At 37.2% G+C, this 27,397-nt stretch overlaps 1 protein-coding gene across 3 annotated transcripts in view; it reads right to left on the minus strand.

The window, feature by feature from the left end:
• Window positions 1-27,397, minus strand: part of skic3 (SKI3 subunit of superkiller complex) — a 148,027-nt gene that overhangs the window by 53,171 nt on the left and 67,459 nt on the right. For all 3 annotated transcript variants that reach the window (XM_069891764.1, XM_069891773.1, XM_069891783.1), the window contains 5 exons: window positions 21,489-21,613; window positions 20,693-20,946; window positions 15,380-15,482; window positions 11,223-11,405; window positions 2,444-2,588 (listed from right to left, as the gene is read on the minus strand). In XM_069891764.1, coding sequence (XP_069747865.1) covers window positions 2,444-2,588; window positions 11,223-11,405; window positions 15,380-15,482; window positions 20,693-20,946; window positions 21,489-21,613 — 810 coding nt within the window. The remainder of the gene's footprint in view (window positions 1-2,443; window positions 2,589-11,222; window positions 11,406-15,379; window positions 15,483-20,692; window positions 20,947-21,488; window positions 21,614-27,397) is intronic.

Here is a 27,397-nt window from a genome sequence, read left to right on the forward strand (position 1 = left end):
TCTAAATCAGAATGATCAGACCAATGCTTCAGATGTGACATTGCGAAAGAACGTTTGTGCTAGAAACCTGAACAAGTACCAAGGTGAGACCATTCTGGGTGGAACTGGGCTAAGCCCTGAAAAAAACAAATCATAGGTAAAGAATTCTCACAGACCCTGTCAGGAAACATAATGGACATAAGACGTGCAATGTACCTGTCCAAATCCAATTCGTAATGATTGAATTGGCAGTGGCCATGAAGTGCAGAGCAGTTACCTGGAAGTCCAACTCCTGCTCGAGTGCAAATATGCAAACCTATGTTCCCCTGGAGAAAATCACTTACAACTTGAAGAAAAAATACAACACTTTCTTGAAAATTTGGCAACCATACCCAATTTCCATAGGAGCACAATTATAGTGTGGACCATCATACCTTGCCACCTTGCCCTCTCTGTCTACCCCTCAAATGGCTGGTAAAAAAAAAACAGCCTGACCACTGGCCGCCGTGACATGACAAACCCATAAACCCTGATATCTGTTTCATACATTTGTTATGAACGTCCAGAATATTGTGTATAACTGTTGTTGGTTAAGAGTTAAGTGTGGAGGGGGGTAAGGGAAGGGAATAGAAAAACTTGAACTCTACAGAAATCATGTACAGAATTAATTATTGTAGACTGCAATCAATTTTGATGTTTTCAATATTAATATTGATAACTGTTTAAGTTTGGAAAATCACAAATAAAATATTCAAAAAATAAACAGTGCTGAAGACAAAAGAATGGACAGCTTCAAGTTGTTAGGAATAAATATCTCCAATGACCTAACCTGGGACAAGCACATTGATACAACAATCAAAATAGCAGCACACCAAGACTAAAAATGGTCTTGCACTTTGGAAAATGGAAAAAAGATAGATCATTTTCTAAATCGGGAGAGAATTCAGAAAGTGGAGATACAAAGTCCTATTGCAAGATTCCTTAAAGGTTCATTTGCAGGTTGAGTTAGTAGAAAGGAAGGAAAATGCAATGTTAGCATTCATTTCGAGAGGACTAGAATATAAAGACAAAGTGTAATGCTAAGGCGTTGGTTGGATTACATGAACAGTTTTGGGCCTATAATCTAAGGAAGGATATGATATTTGAGAGGATCCAGAGGAGCTTTACAAGAATGATCCAAGGGGCAGGAAGGTCCATACATGAGGAACATTTGATGGCTCTAGGCCTGTGCTCACTGAAGTTTAGAAGAATGATGGAGGATCTCATCAAAGCATTCTGAATATAGAAAGAGCGAGATAGAATGGATGTGCAGAAGATGCTCCCATTAGTGGGAGACCAAGACCAGTTAGCACAGCTTCAAATTAAAAGGACATCTCTTGAGAACAGAGATGAGAAGTTTCTTCAGCTAGAAGGTGGTGAATCTATGGAATTAATTGCCACAGACAGGCCTGGAAGCCAAGTCACTGAGTATATTTAAAGTAGAGGTTGATAAGGTTATTAATTAGTAAGGGCATTAAAGGTTATGAGGAAAAGGTAGAAGAATGAGATTGAAAGGAAAAATGTATCAACCATGATTTCCATAACAGCACAAATTTGATAGGCTGAATAGCCTAAGTTTTATCCCAAGTTTTATGGTCTTAAGTTCAGCATGACCTCTTTGTCCCTCAACTTCTACAGATACACCATCGTAAAAATGCTTACTGGATACATCACAGGAAGGAATGGGAGCTACACTGCTCAAGTGGAAATAAATTATTGGACAGAGTACCTGCAGGTCAGAACAAAAACTTCCCTCCACTCCATGGACTCCATCAACAACATCTGCTACCTCGGAAAGACTGCCAATCTACTGAAAGACCCACCACACTCCTCCCATCAGGGACAAGGCTCAAGTGTGTGAAAGCATGTACCAACAGACTTACAGGCAATTTCTTTCCTGCAGCTGTCAGGCTCCTGAGTGAACCTCTCATGCTGCCTTTGCTTGGTGCTAATGCATACATCTTCCCTTTCATAGCAATCCTCTTCTTTGTATTTAATGCTGGAGATAACCCTTCTCATTGTATTAGGTATCATGTTACAAATAAGCATGTTAGATCTCCATAAACACCTTAGAAAGTAGAGGTCTCGGTATGTGCTCCTCACAATTGCATTGATGTATTGGCCCTAGGAGAATTTTTCCGCAACGCAAATACCCAGGAACTTATTGCAGTTTTTGTAACTGTATGATAATGTAATAAGCTAAAGAGTAAATTCTTATGTATGTAGCTCCAACTAGTGCATGATCCATATTGTGTAAATAAAACCTGAATGATTGGAAGCAGTACAGTGGAAATCATAGTGTCCAATCAAATTCATATAGAGAAACAATGGCAGTAAAGTCAAATGACTGCCACAAAATTTTAAAAATTGGAATCTCACTTGAATACTTTTAATTCCTGTAATTTGGTTTGTCACTTTTTTTTACCTGCAGTGATTTTTCCAGTAACTCATGCACCGTATTTTCTTCTCCTGTGGTAGCTAAATGCTGTGCCTGTCGGTAATAATTCACGCCAAGGTCACACCACAGATTAGCAGATGAAGACATCAATGTAAGGGCTCGCACGTAGCATCTAAGAAACAAATTTTAGTTACTAAAAAATAACATTTTCTTAATAATAATTTAAAATAAAAAACTGGAATATTGATTATTTTAATTCATAATTTCAACTTCATTAAAAATTAATTTTGTAACATAATCGAAATATGTTACAAGGCTTACAGACTAAAGTTAAAAAAAATTGGGCACCCGAAAAGTTAGCAAACCCATTCAACGTATTGCAGAATTCACTTGTCTTAAAAAAATTCACTTTTAATTTGTATGAGTGTGTGGTGGTTCACCGCCGGCCTACTGCAGGGGGCAACCTCTGTACCTGCAGGAGTGTAAAGGGGACAGGACAACACCTGGCCGGCTGTCAATCAGTCGACCTGAACGGATCAAGCCCCACCCGGTTGGGTGTCAATCACCCTCTGGGATATAAGTCTGTGCCGCCCTCCAAAGTCTCACTCAGAGTGACTGCAGCAACAGCCAGCCTGGCTCTGTGGAAGTCTTTGTTGATTAAAGCCTGTTGTACAGGCTTTACCTTGTGTGTGTCTGGTTCTGTCTAACAGCGCACCAGAGTGATCTTAAAAAAAAGCTGCCCGTGAGGAAATTTTCACACTTCTCACTGCCACTATGGATCACTAAAAGAGTACACAAAAATGCTAGAGAAACTCTGCAGATCATGTAGCATCCATGGAAAGCAAAAGGTCCTGAAGAAGGACTCCGGCTTGGAAGGAGTCACGTGATGGAGTAGTGGCCAGTTGAGAAAACCAGCCCTCTCCAGGAAAATAGGAAAAAAGTTAGGAAAAAGCAAAGCATAACAAAAATAAAATATAAGAAATAGAAGATAATGATACAGAGAAGAGAAAGAAGATGGCTTCCAAGAAGGAGAAAGTAAAAACTGGAAAAAAAAGTAGAAAAGTCGCCGGAGAAGAAAGAAGAAGGCCTTACCTGCACAAAGGAAAAGGACGCTGTGGTGGTGAGGAGCGCCCAACCCTCGAGGTCAGTGCCTGCCCTGCGGAGTCACGACCCACCAGCCGGAGCCAAAAAGTGCGCAATCAAAGGAGAAAGAGGACACCGGTGGGAGGGGGGCTCAGCAGAGGAGCGGGCTGTCACAGAGCGAACAGCTAAGGGAAGCCCGACACCAGGGCGCTCAGCAGGAAGATGAGGAAGGCGATGAAGCAGATGTGGGAAATAGGGATGACCGACAAGACCAACATCAGGAAGCACAACAGACGAGCAGCCCAGGAGGGGAGGACCAGCAAGAAGAGGCCTAGCAAGAAGAGGCCCAACAAAGAGATACAAACAACAGAGACACAGACACAAAGAAGAGAAGAAGACACAAACACAGATACAGACACAGAAGAGGAAGAAGACCAAGATCTTAACAGAAAAATAAAACTGATGGACAAAGAGAACTAAAAGGTAAAACTGATGAACAGAATATAGATAAAGTCTTTTTTGAAGAACAAATGAGATCACTAAAAGAATGGTTGTCATTAGAGTTTAATGCAATTAAAAGGAAAATGAAAAGAACAGAAGATAAAATGCAAAGGTTAGAACTGGTAATGACAGAAATAGGGAAAAGAGTAGAGATGTGGAAGAGCGGGAAACGGCTGTAGACATGGAAGTAAATGACAAGAGAAAAATTGGAAGAAAGTGACAAAAAAAAATTAAAGAGACACAAGAGTTGCTAGCTCAAAAAATTGGTACGTTGGAAAATTATAGTAGGCGAAACAACATAAAAATAGTGGGCCTGAAGGAGGGTGAAGAAGGCACAGACATGAAGGAATTTATAAAAGGTCGGATCCCGAAGGTCCTGGGAATGACAGAAATGCAGGAAGAAATGGAAATAGAAAGGGCACACAGAGCATTAGCTCTGAAACCACAGGCACATCAAAAACCAAGATCCATTTTAGTAAAATTTTTGAGATACACAACAAGAGAAAATATACTGGAATGGCCAAGGAATAACGTTAGAGAATAAACCATTGGAATACAAGGGTCAAAAAATATTTTTTTACCCAGACAAGTTTTGAACTCTTAAAGAGGAGGAAGGAGTTTAATACAGCGAAATTGATTTTATGAAAAAAAGGTTACAAATTCATACTAAGACATCCAGCCGTGCTTAAAATATTTATACATGGGGAGCAAAACAGACTGTTCTTGGATCCAGAGAAAGCATAAGAATTCGCAGAACGTTTGCAGGACAGGAAAAGAGATGAAGAGATGCAACAAGAATGAAGAATGGTGATAAAGTATATATAAAGATGTATATGTAAAGAACTAGAGGAAAAAGAGAAGGGAAGGAAGGGAGTAAGGGAGGAAAAAGAAGAGAGAGAGCTTTGTTATATGTGATTAAAAAATGTTTTCTAGAGAGGGCTGGGTAGAGGGGGAATAACCGTCACTGCAAAATCAGTTGACGCTGCGAACAAGATCTCAATCCAAATGAAAAGGGGAGTTGTGGTTGCCCGGTAAGGGATATGGGGCAACTCAGAGAGGGGGGGATCTTTTGGGGTTAAGGTATTAGTGGATTTGGGAACTGCTGGGGTACTTTATGCCTTAAATGTGTTGTCGTACAATAAGTATAAAAAGAGAAAACTAAGAGATGAAAATGGGGAAAAATGAGGAAATGGCGAAGAGGTGGAAAAGAGGTGTATGAAAGATATAAGATGGCTATGTTGAACTATATGACTATAAACATTAATGGAATACATAACCAAATTAAAAGGAAGAGGCTACTAAATTTATTGAAGAAGGAAAAAATAGATAGAGCATTTGTGCAGGAAATACATCTAACTGAAGCGGAACATAATAAACTAAAGAGAGACTGGGTAGGACACGTTACGGCAGCATCCTATAATTCAAAACTAAAGGTGTAGCCATACTAGTTAACAAAAATGTACCAATCAAAATAGACGAGGAAATTTAAATATCCGGCAGGGAGGTATGCAATGATAAAGGGTCAGATATACTCAGAATTTTGGAATTTGCCTCACGAGGAGGATCAAAAGTTTATGCAGGATATTGTTTTGAAGATTGCGGACACACAAGGAAATATATTGATAGGAGGGGATTTTAACCTTAATTTGGACCCAATGTTGGATAAAACTGGTCAAAAGACAAGTAAAAATAAAGTAGCCAAATTTATGGTTAAATCAATGCAGGAAATGAAACTTAAGGATATATGGAGGAGGCAACACCCAAGAGAGAGCAATTTTCATATTATTCGAGTAGGCACAAAACTTACTCAAGGATTGATGTTTTTGTTGTCAGCCCATATTCAAGGGAGAGTTAGGAAAACTGAATATAAAGCTAGACTACTATCAGATCATTCACCCCTATTATTAGCAATAGAACTGGAGGATATCCCACCAAGAACATACAGATGGAGATTAAACTCCATGCTACTTAAAAGACAGGAATTTAGAGAATTTATTGAACGCCAAATTAAAATGTATTTTGAAATAAATACGGAATCAGAGAAAGACAAATTTATATTATGGGATGCAATGAAAGCCTTCATTAGAGGGCAGATCATAAGTTATGTGACTAAGATGAAAAAGGATTACAATCAGGAAATAGAGCAGTTGGAAAGGGAGATAGTAAGTACAGAAAAGGAATTAGTAAAAAGGGATGATATAACAAAAAGGAGAGAACTGGCAGACAAAAAAATTAAATACGAAACATTACAAACGTACAAGGTGGAGAAGAACATCATGAAAACAAAGCAAATATATTATGAACTGGGAGAAAAAACACATAAAATATTAGCCTGTCAACTTAAAACTGAACAAGCTAAAAGAACGATACTGGCATCAAGGAAAAAGGACAAACAAATTACATATAACCCAACAGAAATTAATGAAAATTTTAAGTAATTTTATGAACAATTGTATCAAACTGAGAATGAGGGGAAAGATGATAAAATAGAGGAATTTTTAGCTAAAATTGAACTGCCGAAATTGCAAGAAGAGGAACAAAACAAATTAATAAAACCATTTGAATTAGAGGAAGTACAAGATATATTAAAAAAGCTGCCGAACAATAAAACACCAGGAGAAGATGGATTTCCAAAAGAATTTTACAAAACATTTAAAGAGTTATTAATTCCTCCTCTCCTGGAAGTAATGAACCAGATAGAAGAAACACAAAACTTGCCCAATTCATGTAAGACAGCAATAATTATAGTAATACCAAAGACGGGAAAGGATCCATTAACACCAGAATCATATAGACCAATATCTCTACTTAACTCAGACTATAAGATAATAGCGAAATTATTAGCAAACAGATTGGCCGATGTGTACCTAAAAAGGTAAAACAAGATCAAACTGGATTTATTAAGAAAAGACGAACAGCGGACAATGTCTGCAAACTTATTAATCTAATCCACGCAATTCAAGGAAATAAGAAACCAACAGTGGCTGTTGCTCTAGATGCAGAAAAAGCCTTTGACAGAGTAGAGTGCAATTACTTATTTAAAGTATTACAGAAGTTCAATCTACTAGAAAAATATATAAATTGGATTAAAGCATTATATAATGGACCGTTGGCGAAGGTAACAGTAAATGGATATGTATCGAATCACTTTAAATTAAGTAGGTCAACTGGACAGGGACGTCCACTATTCCCTTCATTGTTCGCCTTAGCAATAGAACCTTTGGCAGAACTGATAAGAATAGAAAATAAAATAAAAGGGATAATAAAAATAAAGGTGAATGAGTATAAAATCAGCTTATTTGCAAATGACATCATAATATACCTAAAAGAACCAGAGGTATCAGTAAAAGAATTACATAAGAAATTGAAGGAATATGGAGAAATATTGGGGTACAAGATCAACGCAAATAAAAGTGAAGTGATGCCAATGAGTAACGCAGACTAAACAGAATTTTAAAAAGAATCACCATTTAAATGGCAAGCACAAGCAATCCGATACCTAGCGATCACGTTAGATAATAACTTAAGCCACTTGTACAAACTAAATTATCAGCCACTAATAAAGAAATTGCAGGAAGATTTAGAACATTGGAAAGAATTACCACTAACGATGATAGGGAGAGTAAACTGCATTAAAATGAAAGTGTTCCCAAGGATACAATACTTACTTCAAACATTACCAACTCCTTTAACAGAAAAATTCTTTAAGGAACGAAAGAGAATAATAAGGAAATTCTTGTGGAAAGGGAGGAATCCAAGGGTAGCATTAGATAAATTAGCAGAAAGGTATAATCAAGGTGGTTTGCAGTTACCAAATTTTAGAAATTATTATAGAGCCGCACAATTAATGTATTTATCAGAGTTTTACCAATCAAGGGAAAAACCAGACAGGACTAAGGTAGAACTAGATAAAATAGGGGAAAAGGTACTGGAACATATACTTTATAAGTGGGATGAAAAGCTGGTGTAATATAAAAACTCACCAGTACTGCATCATTTACTTAATACATGGAAGAAGATCCATTTACAAAGGAAAAAAAAAACGAATTATCAAATACCAAAATTACCATTGATGAAAAATCTGCTAATCCCTTTTATATTAGACAACCTTTCCTTTAAAGAATGGGAGAGAAAAGGAATCAAAAGAATAGAAAATTGTTTTTTGGGAAATAATTTATTAACATTTGAACAGATGAAGTACAAATATGGAATATCTCATGGTACAATGTTTGCATATCATCAATTGAAAGCTTATTTAAAGGATAAATTGGGAAACAGCTTGAGATTACCTGAAGGAATCAGCTTTGAATACGTGATTACGGACACAATGATAATTAAAAGATTTATAACCAACATGTACATTAAGTTGCAAGATAAGGAAAATGAAATAAACTATAAACCTAAGCAGAAATGGGAAAAGGATCTAAACATAAAGATAAAAAATGAAGTATGCGAAAAGTTATGTTCTGGAATTATGAAGAATACAATAAACACAAGGTTATGCATGATACAGTATAATTGGTAACACGGGGTATATATTACCCCTCAAAAATTGTAAAAAATGGGATTCAACATTATCGGATAGTTGTTTTCACTGTAAGAAGGAAATGGGAACAACATTACATGCAACTTGGGCATGTACAAAAGTAAATACATTTTGGGAAGACACTGAATAAAATTACAAAAAATAACATACCAAAAAAACCAGAGATATTTCTTTTAAGTAACATAAGAAGTAGAGAATTAGGCCTCCAATTGGATAAAGTGCAAAAAAGATTCATTATGATAGACATAGCAGTAGAAAAAGAATGTATAATGTCAACTTGGAAAATGGAAGAGAGCATGAGTATACAGCAATGGTACATAGAAATTAATAAATGTATTCCATTGGAAAAAATAACATAATTTAAAAAATAAAGTCGCAATGTTTGAAAAATTTTGGGAACCATACATGGAACATATCAGAGTGAGCTTGCCTACGACCTCCATCCCCCTAAAATGAGAATGAAAATGATAAGAAGACAAAACTACTAGATTCAGTGTGTAATAAATAGATGATGCATTTTTCTTGTTTATTTTCCTTTGTGTGAAGATATTGTTTTATGGTTTTATTGTATTGTATATGTTGAACATTTATGGGATTTGGAGGGGGGTGGGTAGAGGGGATGAAGGGAAAGGGGTAAAAAAGGGGGAGAAAAGACCACTGTGTAAATTTAATGAGAAACATTTGTACATAGTTTGGTTGATATGGTTCATAGTGTGAAAAATTAAAAATTAATTTTAAAAAAAGGACTCAGGCTTGAAACGTCAACTGCCTTTTGCTTTCCATGGATGCTGCATGACCTGCAGAGTTTATCCACCATTACTACACTAGACCCCAGCATCTGCATATTTACTGGCATGAAATCTTATAACATTCATAAACATGCATTTTATCAATTACGGTCATGTTTGAAGGAAAAAATAGGAATGAACTTGAGATTTCCAGAATATCGTCAATTTGAATATGTTACAACTGTGACAGAGTATTTAGAGGTGGTTTGCGAGGAATTGTTAGAGTAGGTTGCATACAAACATTTTAAAACTCAGAATCTTTGCAGGACTTTTGCAGAATGCTTTTTGCAGAGGAGCAACAAAGTATCAACAGCAGCTTGCCTGGGAGAGCATGTGATCTTTGCAGGCAGAGGAGAAGAGTTTTGCTCTCAGAGAGGAAGGGTGTGAAACAGAGAGGAGAGAGACAGAAATCAGTTCCAGAGGGACAAGCTAGCAAACTCTGGAAGGCTTCCTGGTCGACGGAGAAGACTGGTGGTGTGAAAGGTGACCTTAAAGAAAGAGGATCATCTGGAGAACCCTGAAGGGAGCAAGTTTCGTCAGCAAGACTGATTGAGAAGGAATCAGTTGCAGATGTCCTGGAAAAGGAATTCTCTCTGAAAACCAGCAAGAACCCTCCTGAGAGGTAACCATTTGCCTGTTAAGCACCAAAGACTGGTGAACTTTGTTAAGCTAACTTCTGTGCACAGTACAAGAATTGTCTGCAGCCAGTGAGATTAGACTGTGATCCAAAGAATTTTTCTAATCTTAAATATACATTACACACACCTACATTTAGTATTAGAGGGTGGATTAAGTAGATAGGTAAGTTAAGTAATAAGTTAAAGTTCAATTCTGTTTTCTTGTTCAAATATAATTAAAAACTACTTTTGTTTAAGTAACCCCGTGTTGTAGTGCATATCCATTGCTGCTGGATTTTGGGGTCCTCTGGACTCCGTAACATAACAGATCCCTTTATTATTCGAAGATTTATAACTACTATGTATAATAAATGACGAGAAATAAAGGAAAAGAAGGATTTGTGTAAAACTAAACTGAAGTGGGAACAGGATTTAAATATACAAATTCAAGAATATGGAAGAAATTGTGCAGAGATAATATAACTAATACAATTAATGCTAGATATCAAATGGTTCAATATAACATTTTATATCAAATGTATTATACATCATTTATGTTGAATACAGTTAATTTGAATTTCTCTACTCAATGTTTTAGATTTTTTTTAAATCGGTTGTTTTTTTGCATTCGGTATGGTCAGGTGAAAAGGTAAAAGATTTTTGGAGAGAACTATGTGTTATTTTAGAGAAGATATTAAAAATGAAGGTTAAATTAGATCCAAGAATTTTTTATTGAGCAATATATATAAAGATCTTAAGTTGAAATTAGATAAATATAAAAAGAGATTTTTGAGTCTAGCAACAGCAATAACGAGAAAGTGTGTAGCTAAAATGTGGAAATTGGAAAATAATGTTAAAATAGAAGAATGGTTTAATGAAATAAAATACTGTCTCCCATTAGAAAAAAATTACTTATGAGAGATGATTATGATAAATATTGTCAAATATGGGAACCTTATGAGATTTATGAATATAAACTAATCAAGACCTTCTAATCCAATACAATCTTTAAATATATACTTATAATAATACCATAACAATTCCTGATGTGGTTATAATTATTGCAATGAATGTGGTTTTTTAAAATAATTTTTTTTTCTATTTGCAGGGGTTAGGGATGCTGGGAGATGGGGGAGCAAAAATTGAAAATTATTTAATATCTAGTTTGTAATGTTATGGCAAGTTAATTTGCAATGTATGAAGATACTGATAAATAATTTTTTATTTAAAATAGATTAGAAAGTGAACTTGTTAAATTGAAAATAATTTACCTTCCTCCGAGTCGAAGTAATTCATTTTTGTTTAAAGGTTGCAAATTCGAATTTTCATTCTGTCCAATTAGAACAAAAGGGACTTGAACACTAACTTTTGCTGGGGACAGATCATGGAGCGTCGTACATGTATCTCCAATTAGCTTCCAAAGACAGGATATTTCAGGTCGATACTGTAGAGCACTGCAATAAAATAAAAGATAAATTACTAAATATCACAAAATGAAAAACAGTTCTGACAAAAGGCCATCACTCTGAAAGGTGCACTGAACACATTCAAATAATTGAGCCTTTCTCTAATTTGTCATAAAGTTGTGGACAGTTCTTAAAATAAGGACATGTGAAGGAATTCTTTTGCTAACACAGCATACAAGTGGCAACAGAGTGGCTCATTTTTGTATCAATCTCGGTTTAAGCCATTTCCAAATAACAATTTCTGTATTATGCTTTTAAATGAAAGCTATTTGTCTCCACCGCTTACTGTCAGCACAACTTTTATTGGTTTAGCTCACTTTACCATTCCCAAATTTAGCTTCAGAAGGCCTTGAAATTTGACACAACTGCAAGAACTTGGCAAAAGTTTTTCACCTGAAATGTTTAAACTCAAGACTTGATGGTGCAATTGAAAAAAATTGAGGTCTCCTTCAATCACAAAACAAAACTTGAAATTATTATTAATTTAATGGCTTTAAAGCAATTTGGCATATCCAATGAAAGAGCTTGTATTGTTTATGGGTCCTTGCAGTATGCCAATTTGGTTACTTCAGAACAAAGCCTATCCTTCAAAAGTAATTATTTCCCTGTAAAGCATTGTGGAACATCCTGATACAAAGACATATGTACCGCTGGCTGCTCTGCTTGAGCTTCCCTTTTTATTTACTGATAGTGTTTAGAAGAACATGAGTTTATCAATGCATCAAAAAAATTTCAACCTGAACATCACGTGGCGGTGAGCGGGAGGTTTGAGCTAGTGGAGTTGTTCTAGTGAACCGGTGCGGACTTGAAAGGCTGACATGGCCTGTTTCCGCTCCGTAAATGGCTATATATTTAAATGGTTAAGACAGCAAATGCAGGTGTCACTGAAAAAGTAACCCATGAATCTGAAATAAGAAATGGATATTTCAATTCCACAAGATAAAATATTCTGGAGCATAAGCTAGTATTTTGCTACAGTAACTATAAAGTTAACAGATTGTTGTAGAAACCAAATTGGTCCACTAAGTCCTCCTTTTATGACAGAAAGTATGTTGGTTAAATTTCACTTTAGATTCACACTAATGAAGTCCGTGCTTCACATCCCACTGAAATGCGAGGGCACACCTTCAAATGACACTGATATCTACTCAAACCAGTGGGATCAAAGAATTAATTTATAGATCCCACCCCCCCCGCCCCCCACCCAAGTCTTTCTTGCAATTAAACCTTTTCTTGTGAAGTACTGAATGAATGTCGATCCAAAGAACAAACTGGAATTCATAAGTATGAATCACAATTCAAAAACAAATTGTTTAAGCCATTTTAAATAATTCCAACATAATTTTGAACAGATGGGGCCTTACCCCCTCCATAAATCTTCGTCCGCGAAGCCAAGCCAAAGAAAAAATATGTAAAGGAATCCTTCGAGATAATCATGGATAAAATAGGGCTGGTCCAAAATTGTGAAAAAGCTAATTTTGATAAGTTGAGTGGGAAAGACTGTTAGAAGGTAAAGGAATGCCTACCAAGTGGGAGACTTTTAAACGCAAGATAAGGAGGGTTTCAGGGCCATTATGTTCCTGCTAGAGTGAAGGTCAAGGCTGACATGATCAGGGAACATACGTTTCCAATTGGCAGTTTGAATCAAGCAAGTCCCTTAAAACGCAATAGGGATATAAGAATACACTTTAGGAGATTAAGAGGGGAAAAAGGGGCTATGAGATATCTCTACCAAATAGGGAGAATTCTAAAAGATTCTATAAATATATTAAGAGCAAAGGAGGTTGCAAGGAATAGGTCTTCTTCAAGGATATAAATGGTGAGGCTTTAAATAAATACTTTTCTGGATTTATTACGGAGAGTATCTAGAAGCCACTGAGATCAGGGAAAAAGTGTAATTTTGGACTCTATCCACATTACAATGAAATAGGTTTTTGGAAGCTCTCAAATATTTGAGCTTGTAAACCAGGGGTCGCGAGTTCGTTCTTTGCTGGGGCCTCATTTCTGTGAGGGGCACTGGATAAAGCGGCGACCTTCTTCCTTACAGTCGACAAAATTAAAGGATTTCATGCATGTTACATTCTAAATGTAGTATTACGTGATAATAATGGAACCTTTAACCGTTGGAAGACTGAAACATATATAAGACTGGGAGCTGCTGTACTTGCCCTTAAGGTAATCAGAAACCACAGGCTATTGAGCTTCACATCAGCGATGGAAAGTTATTGGAAGGCATTTTGAGAGAAAGTATTTATTTGCATTTGGAGAGACAAGGACTGATTAGGGACCATCAGCATGGCTTTGAAATGGTAAATAGTACCTCACAAAATACTTTATGAAAAAAAGCTGAAAATGCATGAAGGCAAGGATAGAGGTATAGTATGTTAAAATGAGAGTGAGAGATTGGGTTGACTATCTCCATTTTTCACACTAGGGTTGTCTAAAATTAGAGAACACAACTTTAAGGTGAAAGGTGGGATTTTAAAGTTAACTGATGAGTAAACCTTTCACACCTCTAGACACTATCTGGATGAAGCTGGAAGTACAAAACAGTAACACTATTTAAGAGGCAACTGGGCTGATACTTGAATGAACAAGGCATTAAAGGACAAGATATTAATGCAGGTAGGGATGATGGTCAGCAGTGATGCCCATGAGCCAAAGACACCCCCTCTATATATTCCATGCAGCTGGAATTGAAGAACCTAGCTGAAAACAGCTGTTTACTGCTAAATTAATTCAAACTCAAAACGGTCAACCAGTTTACCTATCTCGGCTGCACCATTTCATCGAATGCAAGGATCGACAACGAGATAGACAACAGACTCGCCAAGGCAAATAACACCTTTGGAAGACTACACAAGAGTCTGGAAAAACAACCAACTGAAAAACCTCACAAAGATAAGCGTTGTCATACCCACACTCCTGTTCGGCTCTGAATCATGGGTCCTCTACCAGCATCACCTACGGCTCCTAGAACGCTTCCACCAGCGTTGTCTCCGCTCCATCCTCAACATTCATTGGAGCGACTTCATCCCTAACATCAAAGTACTCGAGATGGCAGAGGCTAACAGCATCAAATCCACGCTGCTGAAGATTCAACTACGCTGAGTAGGTCACATCTCCAGAATGGAGGACCATCGCCTTCCCAAGATCGTGTTATATGGCGAGCTCTCCACTGGCCACTGAGACAGAGGTGCACCAAAGAAGAGGTACAAGGACTGCCTAAAGAAATCTCTTGGTGCCTGCCACATTGACCACCGCCAGTGGGCTGATATCGCCTCAAACCGTGCATCTTGGCGCCTCACAGTTCGGCGGGCAGCAACCTCCTTTGAAGAAGACCGCAGAGCCCACCTCACTGACAAAAAACAAAGGAGGAAAAAACCCAACACCCAACCCCAACCAACCAATTTTCCCTTGCAACCGCTGCAACCGTGTCTGCCTGTCCCGCATCGGACTTGTCAGCCACAAACGAGCCTGCAGCTGACGTGGACATTACCCCTCCATAAATCTTTGTCCGCGAAGCCAAGCCAAAGAAGAAGAAGAAGAATTCAATTAAAGGATTCTGAAAGGAGTAAATCTGAACAATAAATTTAATGTCAAATCTGTTGCACAAAGGAACAAATGGAAGAAAAGCAATCGATCAGGAGAAAAAACCTTTGAGCTTATATATTTTTCAAAAACTCTCCATTATTTAAAATTCCATGGGATTTCACACTTCAAATAGCTAATTTTCTTCTGGAAACCAAAGGTTGGCAAAGTGAAACGGAAAAGCATTTTAACTTGACTTCTCTCCTTACTTAAAGAAAAATACGACAGCAGCAAAACATGAAGAGAACACGTTTAAAATTTAAGAACACTTTGATTTGCGAATTACTATATTTTCTCATTAGCCTGAAGGGGATTTAGAATTGAGGGCAGTTCAAAAATGGCCATATTTTGCTTCCTTTTTATTTACTCACCTAGCTAAGTATTTAAGTGCTTGTTCAACTGAATCCAAAGCTCTTCCATCCAAATAATCACTGAGGGCATTTCGTGACATCATTAAGTAGCACTCACCTAGTCCTTGAAAAGAAAAACAGTGCAAATTGAAGGTTCTTGAACATTAAAACCAGAGATAAGCATCTTATAAATTTCTCCTTCTGCCAACATAAACCTTCTATTTGTTTTGGGGCGAATTTGGGGAAAAAAAATTACATTTAGATTGGGTTGCCTGTATTTCTTTTCTCCTCCTTTCAAATTGAACTCTTCTGTGAATGAAGGCATATCAAAATCATCCTGACTGATTATGCATACTACTAAACTTAAGAGGGTAGCACAGATTTTTCTTTCTCGCATCTCGATTCAAAGATGAAATCAGAACTATCATGACACTATCTTCAACTATATCAAGGTCTAATAATGGACTTGAATCTCAAAAGCCAGGACCCTGAACACAGTCTGACTTTACAGAAGACGCGCATGGGAAGATCGCAACAGGGATAAGGTGCACGCGCGCGCGCACACACACACACAGAACTAGAGTACAAAATCCTGTTACATACAATCAAAGAAAAGGAACAATACAATACCCACCACCTCTTGACTCAGTGCAGGCACAGTTCTATGCTACTTGGGACACTAAGACACTCCCACCCTTTTATTAGTGCACACCTTACCAAACGAGATGGCAAAAAGAGAAAATGTGCTGTGCATTGGTGTTATATACAGTGCTAATCTGTGTTTCTAGCCAATAAAGACTCTAGGTGATTCAAATTATCTAACAGCAAGGTGTGCATTAATGGGTGGCCAGAGTCCAACCTTGTTTGACAGGTGATGTGACTTCCGAATAGGTTTCAGACAGGTAAATAGAGAGGCCATGTTTCCTCCATACACAACATGCACCAAAAAAAACCTTGCACTCAATGTCATCAACACTAAGCAGTTGATTGTTGACTTCAGGAAGGGAAAACGAGAGGTATACAATCCAGTGATTATTGGTGGATCAGAGGTGGAGAGGATGAACAAATACAAGTTTTTGGGCGTCACTATGTCGGAGGATCTTTCCTGATCCCAACGCACTAATGGCAGTGTGAAGAAAGTGCATCAGGGCCTCTACTTCCTCAGGAGTCTGTGGAAGTTTGGCATGACATCGGAAACCCTGGCAAATTTCTACAGAGGTGTGGTGAAAAGTGTGCTGACCGGTTGCACCGTGATCTGTTATGGGAACACCAATACCCCTGAGTGTAAAGTCCTGTAAAAAGTAGTACACTCAGCCCAGGATATCATGGGTAAAACCCTCCCCACCATCGAGAACATGGCAGGGAATACTGCCTTTGGAAAGTCGCAGCAATCATCAAGGATCCACACCACCCAGCACATGCCCTGCTCTCATTGCTACCATCAGGAAAGAGGTATGGGTGCCACAAAACTCTCACCACCAGGTTCAGGAACAGCTGCTATCCCTGCACCATCAGATTCCTCAACAACAAACTCAATGAAACACTCAGTTAAGGACTCTTACTTGCCCACTTTATTGCTTTTTTTTCCTCTCTCTGTATTGCAGTTTGTTTACATCTCTTTTTGTTTACATGTGTATATTGAGTAGTTTTTTTTTGCCCTGCCAAAAAGTAGTAATTCTCCCTCACCGGTAGGAAAAAGAATCTCAGTGCTTTGTGATGTCATGCATGTACACTGACAAAAAGTTCAATTCTGAAATCTTGTATTTACTGAGTCAGGATGTAGAGAAGCTACGTTGCATGTTCAAAACTTTCCAGTTTCCATTGGCAAGTTCTGAGAAGGGACATCCCAAAGTTTTGACAAAGCTCCATCATCAGCTTCATTGGCTGCAAAATCAGTGTTTCTTAATTGCTTTTAAATGTTATTGACTCATTGTTGTACAGTGAGTCAATTTGGGATCAAATTTTCAATTTCAGTATTCCATTGTCAAAAGTGTATTATTACACAAAATTTGCTTTAATTTGCCATACGGCAGACAGAGTCTCCCTTTGATGGGCACCTCTTACAGTCAGAGAAAGGAAGCAAAACAGAAATCCCCCAGAGTCAGAGTGTCTGTAGATTCACCTGCAGTGCTCCCGCAGCCAAGCAAACTATGTCCAGATCATCGGCAAAATGAGCTCGAGATCAGAACCTCCAATATGATCAGGAAGACTCCAGCGCCCTCAGGACTCTCTCGCATCCCGGATCTGATACCTGTACACCTCCAGCCAGTTTCCAGAAGTTTGCAGCCTGGTGTGAATCTTTTGACCATATTCACCTGCAGTTTGCAGCCTGTGGGCTCCTCACCTCGAGTCACCAACAGCCACCATGGTTAACATCTCATGGGTTGTCTCCTCTGCATCTCCTTCTCAAAACAGGGGTGGTCTCCCCATTTTCTAGCACCCTGTGCCAGTCCTCTGCTTTCCCCAGAGTCTGCATCCCTGAGGCAGCTGCCGAACACAGGCACCGCGATTTGGGCCCAAACCCTGAGGTTGCATGATTTTAAAATAAACTGTCAACTCCTTTAACAGGTGGTTTAAAGCCTGTATGGAGCTGTCGGGAGTTGGATTGGGCAACAGAACCATGTGTTGGAGCGCTGTCTCTCCTCTCCTCGCTCTCTGCATGTCTGCGCCAGTGCTGACGTTGAAGCAGCTCTGGTGTTTGCCCCCCACCCAAAGATCACATTTGTTTTTACTTTTTTGACCAACTTGGGTATTGCAAAAATCCATATAGACAGTGTCAAATACACTACCCTCATTGATTTTGTTCAATCCTCAAAATTGCCAATCACATGAGGTGACCACAAGTTCCCTTAAACAAATCTATATGGGCAGCTCCCTGATTAACCTGTGTCTGCCAAAATGAAGATTTATACCAGTGGTTTTCAAACTGCCCCCCTAAACTCACATTCTACTTTAAGCAATCTCTATCCCATAAGTGCTCTGTGATTAGTAAGGGATTGCTTTAAGTGGCATGTGAGTGGGAAGGGAAGGTTGAGAATCACTACTTTAGACCCAATTGTTACTGAAATATTTTGCTTGAGAAAAATTGTTATTGGCCCATTTCCTTTGGAGTTATGAAAACGTTCATATAACGATTCAAGTAAGTATGATTAAAACAGTGGTTTTCAAACTTTTTCTTTCCACCCACATACCTGAGGGAGGAATCCCTTACTAATCACAGAGCACCTATGACATAGGGATTACTTAAGGTGGAATGCAAGTTTGGGGGGGGGGCGGCAGTTTGAAACCACTGCTTTGTACTGACCTTTACATCCATTCCTCTAACAAAACATAGCTAACTGGGCTGCAATTACTTGGTTCATCCTTGTTTTAAAAAAAAAACAGTAGCATAATGTCAGCAATACCCTGGCATAATTCCTGTGTTGTCCTCGCTTGCTTCGCTGGGATACATTTTATCTGGGTATCAAACCTTATCCATTTTCCAAGATGATAAACCTCATTATAGCTCCTCTTTTCATTTTGTTGAGCACCTTCATTTTGTCCTCTGCAATAGCGGGGACCTCCCAGTTGCCAACCATTTCAGTTCTGTGCCCCACTCCCATGCTGATGTCTGTCTATGGCCTCATACACTTCCAAACCAAAGTCACTTGCAAATTGGAGGAAGAACACCTAATATTCTATCTGGGCACTATCCAATCAAATGCATTAATCAACTTCACCGGTTTCTGTTAGGTCCCTCCCCTGTCCCTTTCTTTCTCTCTCTCTCTCATCCCTGTCTCCATTCCTTCCATTCCCAACCCCCTTCCCTCTTCATTCAGAGAGCTATCTCCTCCCCTAATCACTTCCAGCTTTTTTTCTTCTGTCCTTCCACCCATATGACCTTTTGCCTGTGGGTTTGTACTTCCACCACCTCCCCCCCCCCCCCCCCCCAATCGCTCATCCTCTCATTTTATTCAGCTACCTGCCTGCTTTCTGCTCATACCTAGACAAAGGGCTCAGGCCTGAAACATTGGGCACATATCTTTGCTACACAAGGAACGCTGCATGACTTGCTGAATTTCTCCATTATTTTTGTGGATTGAACTACAAACACAGCATCTGCAGACTTTCTCAACTCCCTCATACCTCCATTTTTTTTTAGAAAATAACTTTATTAGTACCATCCAATGTTTTATAGGTGTTTATTTATTCACTTTCTCATATTGATCCTCAATTAAAAGTGGAAAAATAACTTCCAGAAAAAATCTGGGTCATACATCCTTCTACTGAGAACCATTGTGTTTCACCCACTCCTCCTTGCCTGTCTTCTGGACATCTTTTTTGCTCCTGTATACTTTTAAATTGCACTGGATGGATCATTCCCATTGCTGAATATGTTCTTCAGTCCAAGGTTAAAAGTCAATGTTAGTCAGAATGTTAGACCTGAAAATTACAATGAGTATAAATTTATAATAAATTTCTATCACTATATACTGTCTTTAAAATTTTAATGATCAGACCACATTACAGTTAATAACAACATATAAACTGCTTTAATAGACTGACATGACATTTCAAGGATTTGAGAGAGAGAGAGAGAGAGAGAGAGAGAGAGAGAGAGAGAGAGAGAGAGAGAGAGAGAGATAGAGAGAGATTAGTTCCACAGTGGCAATTGAGGCTGTAACATGGCAGCTGGCAGGCTTCTTGAAAACCCCATTTTGAAGACTGGCTGTGAGTTCTGAGTTCAGCCTGTTCAAAACTCTTGTAGTCCTTACAAGAGGAAATGGCTGGCTAGAGTGTTTCTCCTGAAATAAAGGAAACAAGAGGAACTCTGTGGTGACCTGGAAGGAGAGGTTATCATTTGGAAAATCCATGATGGGTCAATTTTCTTCGACAAGACCCTGAAGTGACTGAACAAATTTCTGAAACCAACAAGAACCTTCTGAGTGGTAACCATTTACCTTTAAGCACCAGAGCCTGGTGAAAATTCATAAATGTTAAATTCTGTGCACAGTATAAGAACTGCCTGATACCAGTGAACTTGGAGAAGTGAGATTGGACTGTGAATCAAAGAACTTTCTTGAACATATAGACATTACATACACATGCACTGAGAATTAGAAGGGGGTTAAGTTAATACTGATCCTGTTTTTTATGGTTAAAGAAAATTAAAAGCAACTTTTGTTTAAGTAACCATTTGTCTTGATGAATTTCTATTGCTGCTGGATTTTGGGGTCCTCTGGGCTTGCAACACTCTGAACACCTTTTTTTAAATAAATTATTGATGGGCATTCATCAAAGAAAATGAAGAACACATATTCCAAGAATCTAAAGGAAGGAAATTAAAAAGCTTACCTTTGAGGGCGGGCACGTAGTTTTCCAAATTTTGAACTATCTGTTTATATTCTGTAATTGCATCTGCATATTTGCCAAGAATCTGCTTGATGGCCGCTATCTTGTAAATGTTGTACACAGCATTTGGACTGAGTTCACTGGCTTTAGTGAAAGCCTTTAAAGCAGCAGTGTAACCTCCTCTGCTGAGGTAAGCCTCTGCTAAACATTCCCAGCAATTTGAGTCTTTTGGATCTGCCCTCAAAGCTGCTTGTAAGCTTAAAAGAGAAACATCATTAATTTGGCTATAATATTAAAACATAACCTTCAATATTATAGAATAAATTTCAACACAACACTTTTGTACTTGTCTGTCTGGAGCCATTTCCTGCTACTTTCAATATTTCAATCCCTCAATCACAAATGGAATATCTTTACTCAGTAGTTTTTAAAATTCCAAAATTGATCATTCTCCACAACAAATCAGGAATTTGAAATATCATTAAATACAAAAATATTACAAATAAGTTTACTCAATAATTCACAACATTTAGATCTATTTTAAATATTCATTGCTCCATCAAATGGTTTCAGAAGATGACAGAGCAACTGTTCAAAGCCAGAATGTTTAGGTGCTTTGCAGATTTCTTCCATCACTTGCTTTCTCTTTATCTGTGCATTCACAATTTCTCCAATGTGTTCCTTCTCATCCAAAAGCCCGAATGTTCCCTATTGACTTCCTTGAACCTCTCCATTGAAAATGCTGATTTCACACCCCCCCCCCCCCCCCATCGCTGCTTAAACAAATAATATTTCTTACTCTGCAACAGCTTTGGAATTCTGGTTGACCTTCAGGTAATAAAGTCCTCGTCTGAGCCAAGCCCATTTGGCAGTACCAGCACTTGACTGATCAGTCACTATTTTCAGAACCGTAAGAGCAGTTTCCTAAAAGAAATTTTAAAAGTTTTCCATTGTTTTGCTAATAAATACAAGTTAGTGTTTAAGCACATTTATCTTAACTACCGCAGCAAAGTTACAACACCACAAGTCAAAATTTTGGCCTGTTACTTTATTTCTGAGGAGGAAAATTAACGTTTACTTAGTTAACAGTTATTCACAAACAGTATTAAGACAATTATACATTGACCTGCAGTGTTGTTTCAGGGGATTTGCTCCAGGTTTTTATCCAACCTTATGCCCAGGGCAAAATTTAGTGATGTTCTTCAAACAATTACAAGAAAGTCGCAGCAAGGAAAGAGATGACTCTGGCTTAGTGTTTGTACTGGACAAAAAAAGCTATTGATACAAATAGCTAATTCCAATTTTTGGTCCAGTGCCTTAAAGAGATTAGAACATTAAGTATTCACCCAATTACTTAGTAAAATTTGAGAGCTTCTGTCCCCAAATTTGTATTGAGGAATCCTCAGAGATGGCTAAAATTTATCTTATTTATGGAAATATATTGGTTGGTCTGGGCTTGTTTTCTCTAAAGCGAAGGAGACCAAGACCTATCTGATAGAAACACACAAGATTGAGTGATTGGATAGATACTCAAAAGCTTTTTGCTTTTAAGAGCACATTTAAGGAGAAGTTTTTAAGAAATCTGATGGATGGAGGAGTCACGTGATGGAGTAGTGGCCGGTCAGGGAATTCCAGCCCTCTCCCGAAAAGTTTAAAAAAAAACACACAAAGCACAAAGGTACAAGATTAAAATTTATAATAAAGTAAAAATAAAGGTGAGAAGAAAATGGCCGTGAAGAGAGAAAAGTCGAAAACAACGGGAAGAAAAGAGGAAGAAAGAATGTCGGAAGAAGGTGAAGGCCTTACCTGTCCGAAGAGGCCCGCCGCGGAGAGAGAAGCCCGCTCCCTCGGGTCAGTGGAAGTCCCGGGCTTGGGACTACAAAAATGGCTCGCAGAGCCGAGTAAAAGTGCGCAACCGTGCATGCGCGACTCCTCGCGCATGCGCGATGCGCATAAAAAAAAACCACACTGACGAGAGGGGGGAACAGCTGCGGAGTCGATCTCCGCAGCTGAGAGAGACACCTGCAGCACAGCAGCAGGTGCAGAACACAGACAATAACGACAACAAGAAATAAGAGGGTAAAAAGAAAACAAGGAAACAACAGATGGTCAATCCAGAGGAAGAAGAAGAAGAAGAACAGAAAGAAGTGGAAGAAGAAGAGAAAGGCAAGACAATGGATGTATCTTTTTTTAAAGAATATATGGAATCAGTGAAAGAATGGCAATTACAAGAATTTAATGAGATAAAAAGAATTAAGAATGCAGAAGAAAAAATGAATAAAATGGAAATGGCCATGTCAGAGATAGGAAAAAGAATGGAAAATATGGAAGTACGAGAAACAATTGTAGAAATGGAAGTAGAGGACTTAAAAGAGAAATTAGAAGAATCTAATAAAAAAGTTAAAGAGGCACATGAGCTGTTAGCTCAGAAGATAGATATAATAGAAAACTATAATAGAAGAAATAATATAAAGATAGTGGGCCTTAAGGAAGATGAAGAAGGCAAGAATATGAGAGAATTTATAAAAGATTGGATCCCCAGGGTCCTAGGAAGACCAGAATTACAGGAAGAAATGGAAATAGAGAGGGCACATAGAAACCACAACTGCAGCAAAAACCAAGATCCGTTTTAGTTAAATTCTTAAGATATACAACAAGAGAAAATATATTGGAGAAAGCAATGAAGAAAGTAAGAGAAGACAAAAAGCCACTGGAATATAAAGGTCAAAAATTTTTTTTCTATCCAGACATAAGTTTTGAACTCCTGAAGAAGAGGAAGGAGTTCAATACAGCAAAAACGATCTTATGGAAAAAAGGATATAAATTTATGTTAAAGTATCCAGCGGTACTTAAAATAGTTATTCCAGGGCAACAAAACAGACTATTCTCGGATCCAGAGGAAGCAAGGAAATTTGCAGAACAACTACAAAACAAGCAGAGAGATGAAGACATGTAATGAGAGTAAAAATGACCACGAACTATATGTATGTGTGTAAAGGGGTATATGTGTGTGTGTATATATATATATATATATATATATATAGTGTGTATACATGAATGTATCCGTATTTAGAGGAAAATATATAGAGTATAGACAAGAATTAATAAGGGAGGGAAAGGGAATAGAGGGAATAAGGAGGGAATTAAAAGAGTGACCTTTGTTACATATGAAAATTGAAATCTTTTCTGGGGGGGGGCTGGGTGGGGAGGAGTTATGGTCACTACAAAATCAGTTGACATTTGCGAGTGAATTCGCAAATCCAAATGGAAAGGGGAGATGTGGTTGCCCGACAAGGGATAAAGAGCAACTCAGGAGGGGGAGGGGAGAATGGGGTTAAAGAAGTTTTAAATAAGAGAATAAGGAAAATGGTTGATGTTTTAGAAATGTTGTCTTATAAAGTATTCAAAACAAGAAAGCAGAAATGGATAAGAAGGAAAGGTGATGATGGAGAAACAGAAAGGGAAGATAAACAAAGTATGAAATGGCTACGCTGAACTATATGACTTTAAATATTAACGGAATACACAACCAAATTAAAAGGAAGAAACTGCTAAATTTACTGAAAAAAAAAATTGATATAGCATTTGTGCAAGAAACACATTTAACTGAATTGGAGCACAAGAAATTAAAGAGAGATTGGGTAGGACACGTAACAGCATCGTCGTATAATTCAAAAGCAAGAGGAGTAGCTATATTAATTAGTAAAAATGTGCCAATTAAAATAGAAGAGGAAATAATAGATCCAGCAGGGAGATATGTAATGATAAAATGTCAGATATATTCGGAGTTTTGGAATCTACTCACCTAACGAAGAAGATCAAAAGTTTATGCAAGATATTCTTTTGAAGATAGCAGATACGCAAGGGAACATATTAATAGGAGGGGATTTCAACCTGAATTTGGATTCAAATATGGACAAAACTGGGAAAAAAATTAACAGAAAGAACAAAGTAACCAAATTTATAATTAAATCGATGGAAGAAATGCAACTTTTGGATATATGGAGGAAACAACACCCAAATGAAAAGGAATATTCATATTACTCGGGTAGACATAAAACATACTCAAGAATAGACCTATTTTTGTTATCAGCTCGTATGCAAGATAGAGTAAGAAAAACAGAATATAAAGCTAGAATATTATCGGACCATTCACCCTTGATATTGATAATAGAGTTAGAGGTCATCCCTCCAAGAATGTATAGATGGAGATTAAACTCCATGCTACTTAAAAGGCAGGATTTTAGAGAATTCATTGAAAGACAAATTAAAATGTACTTTGAAATAAATACAGAATCAGTGAAAGATAAGTTTATACTATGGGATGCAATGAAAGCGTTTATTAGAGGGCAAATAATAAGTTATGTAACCAAGATGAAGAAGGACTATAATCAGGAAACAGAGCAGTTGGAAAGGGAAATAGTAAGTACAGAAAAAGAACTAGCAACAAGGGAAAATAGAACAAAAAAAAGAGAATTGGCAGATAAAAAAATAAAATATGAAACACTACAAACATATAAGGTAGAGAAGAACATAATGAAGACAAAACAGAAATATTATGAATTAGGGGAAAAAACGCACAAAATTCTAGCATGGCAGCTTAAGACCGAACAAGCTAAGAAAATGTTATTGGCATCAAGGAAAAAAGACAAACAAATCACATATAATCCAACGGAGATCAAGGAAAACTTTAGAGAATTCTATGAACAATTATACCAAACTGAAAACGAAGGGAAAGAAGGGAAAATAGATGAATTTTTAACTAAAATTGAACTACCAAAATTACAAATAGAGGAACAAAATAAATTAACAGAACCATTTGAAATAGTAGAAATACAAGAGATAATAAAAAAATTACCAAATAATAAAACACCAGGAGAGGATGGATTCCCAACAGAATTCTATAAAACATTTAAAGATTTATTAATTCCTCCCCTCCTAGAAGTAATCAACCAGATTGATAAAACACAAAGCTTACCAGATTCATGTAAAACAGCAATAATTACAGTAATACTAAAGCAAGGGAAAGATCCACTCGCACCAGCGTCATATAGACCAATATCATTACTTAACACAGATTATAAGATAATAGCTAAACTATTAGCAAACAGATTAGCAGAGTATGTACCTAAAATGGTAAATCTAGACCAAACTGGATTTATTAAAAAAAGACGCAGAACAGACAATATTTGTAAATTTATTAACTTAATTCATGCAGTAGAAGGGAGTAAAGCGCCAACAGTAGCAGTTGCTTTAGACGCAGAGAAAGCCTTTGACAGAGTAGAATGGAATTATTTATTCAAAGTATTGCAAAAATTCAGTTTACCAGAGAAGTATATTAATTGGATTAAAGCATTATATAAGGGGCCATTGGCGAAAGTGACAGTAAATGGATATATATCAAAGCAATTTAACTTAAGCAGGTCAACACGGCAGGGATGCCCACTATCACCCTTATTGTTCGTGTTAGCTATAGAACCACTAGCAGAATTGATAAGAACAGAAAATAATATAAAAGGGATAAAAATAAAAGACAAGGAATATAAAATCAGTTTATTTGCGGATGATGTTATAGTATACTTAACAGAACCAGAACTATCAGTAAAAGAATTATATCAGAAATTGAAGGAATATGGAGAAGTGTCGGGTTACAAGATTAGCATAAATAAAAGTGAAGCAATGCCAATGAATAATGCGGATTTCTCAAAATTTAAGAAGGAATCACCATTCAGATGGCAAATGCAAGCAATAAGATACCTAGGTATACAAATAAATAAAAATCTCGGCCATCTATATCAACTCAATTATTATCTACTAATGAAAAAAATTACAGGACGATTTAGAGCATTGGAAAGATTTACCATTAACACTAATAGGAAGGATAAACTGTATTAAAATGAACATTTTCCCAAGGATATTATACCTATTTCAGGCATTGCCAATACACTTGACAGAGAAATTCTTCAAGGAGTTAAAGAAAATAATAAGGAAATTTTTATGGAAAGGGGGGGAAACCGAGGATAGCACTAGATAAATTAACAGAATGGTATAAACAAGGAGGCTTACAACTGCCAAACTTTAAAAATTATTATAGAGCCGCACAATTAAGATACCTATCAGATTTTTATCAAACAAGGGAAAAGCCAGATTGGACTAGATTAGAATTAGATAAAATAGGGGAAAAGATACCTGAACACATATTATATAAATGGGATGAAAAATTGGTACAACGTAGGAGTTCTCCAGTATTACATCATCTACTCAATATTTAGAAAAAGATTCATGTAGAAAGGAATAAAACAAATTACTAATTACCAAAACTAATATTGACGCAAAATAAGTTACTCCCTTTTACAATAGATAACCTTTCCTTTAGAGAATGGGAGAAAAAAGGGATCAAAAGAATAGAAAATTGTTTTACAGGAAATAGATTATTATCCTTTGAACAAATGAAAGATAAATACAATATAACTCAAGATGCAGTGCTGGCATATTACCAATTGAGATCCTACTTGAAGGACAAATTAGGAAGCAGTCTGAGGTTACCAGAGGGAAGTAACTTTGAATATGTGATTACAGATACAATGATAATCAAAAGATTTATAACAAATATGTATATTAAACTGCAAGAAAAGGAGAATGAGGAAACAAATGGTAAAACTAAACAAAAATGGGAACAAGATTTAAATATAAAGATAAAAAAGGAAA

Source organism: Narcine bancroftii, chromosome 1 (genome assembly GCF_036971445.1).
Source record: "Narcine bancroftii isolate sNarBan1 chromosome 1, sNarBan1.hap1, whole genome shotgun sequence".
Taxonomy (NCBI): Eukaryota; Metazoa; Chordata; class Chondrichthyes; order Torpediniformes; family Narcinidae; genus Narcine; species Narcine bancroftii.